The 9,077-nt window shown below is 51.5% G+C and overlaps 1 protein-coding gene across 1 annotated transcript in view; it reads right to left on the bottom strand.

Moving 5' to 3' along the window:
- Window positions 1-767: 767 nt before the first annotated feature.
- LOC105819812 (chromosome unknown open reading frame, human C9orf24) overlaps window positions 768-9,077 on the bottom strand; it is a 17,739-nt gene continuing 9,429 nt past the window's right edge. Inside the window, exons 2-7 of the mRNA XM_012656138.1 lie at window positions 6,319-6,463; window positions 4,137-4,249; window positions 3,137-3,212; window positions 2,684-2,918; window positions 1,437-1,523; window positions 768-945 (exon numbers count right to left, since the gene is read on the bottom strand). Of these exons, the coding sequence (XP_012511592.1) occupies window positions 840-945; window positions 1,437-1,523; window positions 2,684-2,918; window positions 3,137-3,212; window positions 4,137-4,249; window positions 6,319-6,463 (762 nt within the window). The 3' untranslated portion in view covers window positions 768-839. The remainder of the gene's footprint in view (window positions 946-1,436; window positions 1,524-2,683; window positions 2,919-3,136; window positions 3,213-4,136; window positions 4,250-6,318; window positions 6,464-9,077) is intronic.

Below are 9,077 nucleotides of genomic sequence, written 5' to 3'. Positions count from 1 at the left end.
CTTCCAGCCTAGTAATTTATAGGGTCCAGCCCCTCCTCCTAGTGACAGCCTTTAGTTAGAAAAGCCCATTCTGCGGGACAGTGGGCGTGCCCTACCATACCCTTTCAGGAGGGGGTGGGGGGTGCGGGGTATGGTTTGCATGACTTTGAGGTTTCATATCTTTGATGGAGAAAGGAAAATACTGAAGATCCCAGAGATTCCAGAACAACCCACCCCTTGCTCCCTGAGGGGCAGAAAAACAGGGCTTTGTTTTGCAATTTGCAATTTTTTGGTTAGGAGACCCTCCAAAATTATGTTTTGGGCCCATTGAACTTGGATGGGGAAGGGCAGCAAGGGTGTGTGAGCACAGAGAGGCTTTTCGGGGGCTGTGATGGAGTTTCTAGGAGCAGAGATCAAGAGATTCGGGTGTAGGGACAGGGCTTTGACTGTAGAAGGGAGGATTCTGGGTCCTCTGATATGTAGGAGGGCATCTAAGTTTGGGGGCATATTGGGGAAATGATAGCTGGAGGGTCTTTGTAGGGTGGGAATTAGGTCCTCCCTGTATGGCTAGGTGGACTCATTAGTTTGGGCTCTGAGATGAAGGGGAGAAGAACACTAGCAGGATATAGGGCTACTGTTACGTGTCAGGAGGGCACTCAGTACTGAGATGATGAGGGTGGGGAGGGGGACTTTGAGAAACTGCATCTCAGTTGAGGTGGCTTGGCAGAGGCCTGAGTGACTGGCCCCTCACTTTGATATCCTGATGGGTGAGGACGCAGGAGGCAGCCTTTGGGGGTGAAGAGTTTATTTATTGGTTCACCCCCTTGGCCCAGCCAGCCCAGGCTCTATCAGCCCAGGTTCTACCAGCAACGGTAGTCGGGGTAGGTCTCGGACACAAACTCAGGATGGACGACATAGTTGTTTCTCTGGGGACCACCGGATTTCTTGAAGTGACTTGTGTCCCATCTGCAGGGAGAGATGGGTCAGATCTTTTGGACCCTCACACGTCTAAGTGAACATCTGACTCCAATTCGCAATGCTAACTTTATCCCAATATTTTGCCGCTGACACCGACCCTGGGTTCCAGCACTGAACTCCTGGCCTCAGGTTCTTGTGTTAAATTTCTGATACTCTATACCCGCTCTCTAACATTGACTTCTTATCCTTTGCTTCAAAGCCCTGAACCCAACGGCCTTGACTCTAAGCCCACTCTAAAGCCCATTGCCGACCTGTAACCCTTCAATACCCTCCTCCTTGCCCTCTCATGAGGTCTCCTCCCTTTCCTTGCCAGCTTTGACTCCCCCATCGCACTAGCTCCCCCTGGTGGCATCACTCTGTCAATGCACAGCAGCGGACAGTTCCCACCCCAATTAGTGCCATCCTCCCTCCGGCCCCGCCGTGCCAAGGGAACAAACTCCAGGGGCTTATGCAAGTGAGTGTGCGCGCGCGAGACTTACCTAAGGTTCGGACATGGGTAGTATGACGGCGGGTCAGTTGTAACAGCACACTGCATTCCGGGCCGGTGCTCGTGGGGCGATACACCCCTGGAGGAGGAAGCGTGGGCAGGGAGGGGTTGGGCCTTTGATCCTATCCCCAGATCCAGACCAAGCCTCTGGGCGGTGCTTCAGCTGCCAGTCTCAGGCTCGGAGATTCTCTCCTCCTTCCTTGCCCTTCAAGACCCCATAGCAGCACCACCTCCGGGAAGCGCCCTGGAAGTCTCCCTCCCCAAAGGCCTCGCTTCTGCCGCCCAGGGAAGAATGCTGGACTGGGGAGGACCGGGCTCGGTTCGGTCGTTGAGGACCTGGAGCGCCCGGATGCCCGCCATTGGACAGCACTTTCCCCAGCACTATGGAGGCAATGTTTCTGAGCCTCCTAGAGGCGCAAACACTTCCTGTCCCCCATGCCCTTGTGAGGGGTAAGACCCAGTCTGGCGCAATGAATCCGACTGCTGGCCTGGAGAGGGGCGGGAATCATGGACCCCCTCTGCACAGCTCTCCAGACTGCCTCAGACATCGGACTTCTCCTGGGCAAGGTCTGCCTTGTCTGCCGCCGGTGCAGGACGAGTGCTGCGCTGCAGTCTGGGCGCCACCTGTGCACTCGGGCCTCAGTTGCCTTAGCAGTAACACGCGAGGGCGTCTACTCCCGGAGGTGGCGCGGGGCTCCGAGGAAGCCAGCGCTGTTCTGGTAAAGCGGTCACCATTTTCTTGCTCACTTAGCCCCCAGCAATGACCCCACTCACTACTGACAGTGACCCGGGGCCCAAGGAAGACAGGGCATTTTTCTGAGAACACGAGGCACTCCGCAGGCTGGAACCTGCGTCTCCAGAGCCAAGTGTCCGGCTAGCGGGCAAGGCCAGAGGAAGAGGGAGACTTTGTTCCTCAGAAACCCTCCGGGAGGACCTCCAGAGCATATACTGGGGTCAGAATGACCTTGAGCCCAGTTCGGAAGGGACAGGGTTAGGGACTTGGAGTAAGCTTGCTGGTTCTCCCGCCTTAGTTCGCTCAGGCCCTGGGGCCAGAGGGCAGGACACAGCAGGGCCCCGTAGGCGAGCAGAGCCCGACAGGGGCTGGCCAGGGGCTGGCACAGAGGCGGAGCTGGGCGAGAAGCGGGGCGGGAAGGAGCGCCCGCAGCCACGTTGGGCAGGACCCCGGGGTGGGGCTGGGCCGGGGGCGGAGCCGTCGGAAGCGGGCAGAGCCCCGCGAACCTTACTGTCGGCTGGTCCCCGCACAAAGGCCGCAGGCGGCGATCGGTGCAGGGCGCTCCGGCGGCGCAGCAGTCCATCCCGCGCAGACAGTAGTGGCGGCCGGAGCAGGCGCTTTCGTAACCTTGGAGGGGCAGGCGGCCGGGCAGCGGGTCCACGCACCCGCATCGGGGCGTGATCTGCGGCCGCCGCTGGTCCCGCGACAGTGAGTTCAGCATGTTCACCACCACTTCGCGCTCTGCGCCCGCGGGTCCCGAGTCCAGGAGACCCAAAGCATCACGCGGATGGGAAGAGACGGTCACAGACAGGGAGAGGTGGAGACAAAAACAGAGTCAGGGTTACGCCCTCTCTAGGACCCTCGGTCTCCTTGTCCCTCAAGTCCCCATCCTTCCCTCCTTCCAGCCTCCCCCTACCCTCTCTCTACCAGTTCCTCCCCACCAACCCACCACCCTTTACCGTAGGCATTGAGCCGCTCCGTCTTAGGAGGGCACTCCAAGGGCATTCCTCGAACTGCAGTCTCCATCCCAGCCTCCTAGAAGTGGCACACAAGCGACCTCGAACTCTGACCCGGAAGAGTTGTTCCCTTTTGGGGGTCTTCTCAGAACACCCTGACCTGCCACCCGGCCCCCGACCCTCGGCAGCTCCCCTACTCTCCAGGGACGGCTCTTGCCTCTGCCTACAGGGGTGGAGGTGGGGTAGGGAGGGCTATAGGGGACTGAGTTGGGCCCCCGGGCCCCTGACAATCCTGCCTTAGAGTTTGCCTTTGATTTTACCCCTCTTTGTCTAGATGTGTCTGGGTGTCTCTCTAATGGGTGTTTTCACTATTGCTTGCCCATCAGAATCATGTGAAGAACTTGTGAAATTTTGAAAAATTCTAATTCTTCAGGAAGTTCTAATTCACAAGGGTTTGGTCAAACCAACTGAGGTCAGCCATCATCCTACGGTGAAGAACCCCTGCTCTGGCCTCGGATCTTCACATTCCCTCCTGCTGGGGCTGTGGCTGGACTCTCACCTATCTCCTTGGAAGCCTTCCTGTATCTGCACTGCTGTTGGGGAGCCTCACTCTCCCTCCCATTGTCCTGGCTCACATCATAAAGGTGGGGAAGGTGGAGCAGGGACCCTCAGCTTATCACTGACTCCTTGGGTGGCCCCAGTGTCACAGGGGCCAGACTACACTGGGGAGGGACCAGTTGGCAGGCTTCAGGAAGGCAACATGTCAAGGAGTACACACAAGACATGTCCCCACAGAGCCCAGTCAGAGATTGGGACCCAGGGGACCCAGTCCCCAGAGACAAAGAGCTGTCCCAGCACAGCCCCACTCCTGGGCTCCCTTTTCAGCTAAGAAATACAAAACCTAGTTTCACAGATGGGAAGAGCCCTTGTTGGTGGGAAAGGCATGAGGAACTGATGGTGAAATATTAGTCGCTGTGGTTTGGGAGGTGGGCACATTAGATACCTTAGGCAGCCGGGGAAGGTAGGTGGGATACTTGTTCCAGCAGTTGCTGTTGTAAGGTCCGGTCCTCCATGTGTACCGGTCACTGCACAGGTAGTTTGGACTGCATTTGTCTGCTTGATCACAGGGGTGGAGACATCAGATAGTGTTCGTCCTTATTCCACCCCAAGATCTGGGACCTGCTAGATGTTTCTCCTTTGATCCCCAGCACAAAGCTGACCCTCACTGACCTCCTGCAGGCCAGTCCCCAGGCCCAGCTGGGCTCCACACTTGCCTTAGGCACTGAGATGCAGCCCATTTCCCATCCTTCTGAGTGGGGTCTGGATCCACTGTGCTGATCAGTCTTCATCCTGGCACTACCCTCTTTGCATCAGCCAACCTGGAAATGGGCCTCCTTCCAATTCCTCTCTCTCATCTTCCATTCTAGGCTCCAAGGTTTGCCTATTCTGCCGCCTCAAAATCACTTGCATCTATCCCCTCTTCCCATCCCCCATCTCAGCAGTGCCTTAACCAGGAAACAATATAATGTTGTGGTTAATAGATACCTATTTCTGCAGATAGACCACCTAGGTTCAGATTTCAGTTCTGTCAATTATTAGCTGTGTGTGACCTTGACCAAGTTAATTAATTTTGCTGAGTCTCAGTTTCCCCAACTTTAAAATGAGGATAATAGTACTATTTACCTCAAAGGGTTGTTGTGAGGTTTAAATGAGTTAATCAATGTAAAACCTTTAGAACAATGACAGGCACATACAAAGCTATTATGATTAGCCTACTGGTCTCCTTGCCTCATCTTTGAAATCCTATAATCCAACCCTGGCATAGAAGCTGGGGTACTTTTTCACAGATGAAAATTTGACCAAGACACTTTCCTACCTAAAACCCTTCAAAGTCTGCCACCCTCCACTCCCAGTCACCTAAGCCAGTCCTACAAGGTCCTCCATGACCCACACCCCCAACAGTCTGAAAGAACATATGTGACAGACACTGTGAAAGAAGCCCTAGAGGAAGAGCAGGTGTGTGAGGGGAAGGATGCAGTGTTGGGATTTGGAGTTCTGGGTTGGTGGATCGGACATGCTGAGATTGAGGTGTTTGGGAATATCCAGGTAGAGATGACCATAATCAGACGAAGGAGGGTGGGATTATGGTGAGAGATCAAGTCTGGAAACCAAGATTTGAAGTTGTCAATAATTGCAATCAAGTGTTGCATAAGATGGCCTCAGGGTAGAAACAAGGAGAGAAGAGGCTCAGGACAGCATCCTGAAGGACCCCATGTGTCCACAGTGGGTACATAAGAGACCCAGGAAAGTGAAGCATGAGAGAAACTGAGGAAGGACATAGTTTCAAGAAGTGGAGAGTGGTCAGAAGAGTGAAATACACAGGGTAGGTCTCATAGGGTAAAGATGGAAGAGTCTCATGGATTTGGTAATTAGAACCACACAAGAGCAATTTGAGCGTTTAATGTAGGAGATGGAGACTCTCAGCTTCAACTGGGAATTATCAATTCATTCAACAAATACTTATGAAGCCTGGTGCGTACTCGATGGAGGAGGCACAGCTGTGAATGAGACCAGATTCTCTGCTCCTTTGGAATATACAAGGAGGCAGATCATGAACACCTGACCAAATGAGAAAGATAATTTCTGTGAAGGTGTAAGAAGGGGTGAGGAAGTAGAGACAGTGAGTACAGACTATGTTTCTGAGAATCTTGGCCATGAAGGAGAGAAACGAGAGAATTTTTAGTCAGGAAGAAACTAGAAAAGGTTCCAAGTTGAGGGAAAGAGGTGTGGTGGGGCAGAGGGATGCAGGGGAGATAAGAGAGAGCTCGTGGAACAGGGTGTGAGATGGGAGGATATGGCATCCAGGATACGCTTGGAAGGGATTTGTTTGGGGGAGGTTAATATTCTCTCTTTCTCTCTCTCACTCCAGTTCTCTAAGAATGAGACCCGTGGCTCTTTTAATTCTTTTTCCACAGACAGGGAACCCCAAAAAGCAGGGTCTGGGTCATCTCCTCCAGGGCTAGGGTCAGGTCTGGTGGTTGGGAGTCAGGTTGGAGGTTGGAATGGGGTCTGGTTAGGGAAGAAGTCTAGATCGTGGGTGGAGACAAGGTTGATATAGGATTAGGATGGAGGTCAGGATCCAGGTTGGGTATCATTTGGGAGTTTGGTGAGGGGAGAGGCCCTACCTTCCTCTTGAGAGAGCCAGTACTTCTCAGGCAAGTAGGGGTGGCCTGGAACGGAACCCTTATAGGTGTAGTCCTGTGTGGCACATTTGACCATCCTCTGCAAGGCTGCAGGATCCACATGGCGCTGCACAGTCTGAGTCAGACCCTGGGCAGAGGGAGAGAGGAGAAGTGTCTAGCTAGGCTCATGGCAACCCCAGGCCTAGAGTCTTGCTGGATCTTGATCCAACCTCTCTTGAGAAGGTCAGCCCAGATAGGTCTCCAAACCTCCTTCCCAATGCCAGGGGGATTCCCATGCCAGCCTTGGTCCCTCTGCACAGTTCTCTTATTTGAATTGCCCTTTCCTCCTTTTTTTGCCCCATCCAAGGCTGGCCTTGGAACCAGGTTCTTGCCCTCAGTCATAGTAGTTTTCTGGCTTTCTCATTTCTGTTGTTTCCTGACTGGGAGCACATGAAGACCAAGGCTGTGTGTTCCTGCCCTCTTTCTTCTAGATTGTGTGCTGCCTAGGAGCAGGGACTGGGTCTCCTCCAGCAGAGCAACAGGCCCATGGCACAAACTGGAGCCTCAGGGAAGACTGGCTGCCCTGGGAGCTGGCTGCCTCACGTAGGTGTCTTGGACAGGGAAGGCTCTCTGGCAATCTGGCACGTTGAAGGAGTTGAAGGATGGGGCTAGAGGACACCTACTTTAAAATTTAATTCCCTGACTCTGACCTGTCCCTAGTTCTGCTTGGCTCTGACCCTGACATCAATGATGCCTTTGACCCTGACCCTTACTTTGGCCTAGTACTCATCCTACCTTGACATTTTTCCTGTTCTTTGTCCGGGCCCTGGCCCTTCTGTTTTTTGGGGTTTACCTCATCTAATCCCATCACTCTTTGTTCAGTTGGCTCTGTGGAAGCCCAAATCAAGCCTCCCTTCAACACTCCCTTCTCTTCAACTGGGGGCAGAATGCCAAGTCAGTTGTAGGCCCAACTACAAACAGCCTGTCTGAAAAGGCAGCTGGGTCACAGAGGTGGGACTGCAGCAAAGTCAGACATCTGAAGAGGTTTCCTCATAAGGGCAGCGAGATGCTGGGATGGCGACACTATCACCCACACTTGCCCCTGTGATCTTAAGAACAGAGGCTTCTCTTGGCCAGGGCTGAGACCTTGCTGCTCCCAGGGCTCCGACCACCCTGAAAACCTCTCTGCTCAGGGGCTTCTGGGATCATCTGTGGCCAGCTGACTTTGTTCTGTGGGCCAATCCTGCACAGTCACACTCCCATGTGGGTGGAGGGCAAAATAGGGGAGATGTGGGTACAGGGGTACCATGACTCAGCACTTCCCTGAGCTTTACAGATACCTGCCCCATGCGCCCAGATATACTCATAAATGCACACTCAGATGTACATGCATGCATATACTCTCAGACATACCCACTTACACACCAACACTCAGACACACACACTCACAAATACAAAAACAGTCATTTAGAAGAACTCATAGACATCATTGATTTTTCTGTTAGAGGCTTTCCTCAGATGTCTGCTGTCTTTGAGCTTATTGGAGGCTTTCAGCTGTGGGTGGGCTTTGTCAGGATGATCTGGTTGGACTGGTTAGAGTTTTTGCAAACTCTAATGTTAGTATCTGTAGGTTTTTCCTCTTGGGCTCATCAGCTTCTTCAGAAAAGATTCCTTCAATCTTTGGCCTGAGGGTAATGACATAGCTGCCAGTGTTCGGAGAACCTAGTGCTGAAGAGAGCTACTGGGGGTTTTAGCATTCAATATATGGAGGGTCACAGGTTTCAATATGGTACCCTGCTGTCAAGTGGTGTCCCTAACCCTGAGATCCTCGCCAAAAAATTAGCCTTCTGACTTGCAGAGACGGAAGTGGGAAGTCATACGTGGGCATGGAATAGAGGACGGGATTAGTGGGTTTAACTGCTTCTTAAATAGCTTTCAAATTAATCCTTATTTTAGCCTTGATCCTGTTTCATCTTCAGTTCCAGAGAAGCCTAGGATTATCAATTCCTGGGCCTTTTGGAAATTCTGCAGTTTTAAGTTTAATTATGTCTTGGGTTTCCTATTGCTGGCTTTGGATTCAGCTTTCTCATCTCTGCTAAGTCAGTTTCATCTATTATACTTACCAGCTTCCAAAATTTTGTTGCCATTGTCCCTCCTTTCTCACCATCTTTTTGAATTCATGTCTTAAGTATCCATTTACTGTAGTTTTAGATGGATTTCAGGAGAGAGTCAAAACACATGTGTTCAATTTTAACCCAGAGAATTATAGTTCTTTATATGTTTTATATACTAATCCTTCACATATTGCAAATATCTTTTCTCAGTTTGTGGCTCTGTCTTTTCTTTATTATGTCCTTTGATGAATGAATTTAATTTTAATTTTAACGTAGTTGAATTTATCAATCTATGCTTGTATGGTCAGTGCTTTTTGTGACTTCTTTAAGAAACTCATCCATACTCTCAGATAATGGAAATAATGTTCTGTATTTTCTTCTAAAAGTTAAATAGTTTTATTTTCCCTATTTAATCTGTTAGGAGTTTGAAGAAGTCCTTTTCTTCTTCAGGTATGCTTTAGCTATTTCTTGGGCCTTTGCTCTTTACTATAAATTTTAGAAACATCTTGTCAAATTTTTCAAAAAATCCTGTTGAGATTTTTTTTTTTTGAGACAGAGTCTCACTCTGTTGCCCTGGTTAGAGTGAGTGCTGTGGTGTCAGCCTAGCTCACAGCAACCTCAAACTCCTGGGCTCAAGCGATCCTTCTG

Source organism: Propithecus coquereli, unplaced genomic scaffold (assembly GCF_000956105.1).
Source record: "Propithecus coquereli isolate 6110/MARCELLA unplaced genomic scaffold, Pcoq_1.0 Scaffold114, whole genome shotgun sequence".
Lineage (NCBI taxonomy): Eukaryota > Metazoa > Chordata > Mammalia > Primates > Indriidae > Propithecus > Propithecus coquereli.
Note: the sequence above shows the minus strand (reverse complement) of the source record. Positions and strands in the feature narration are given on the sequence as shown.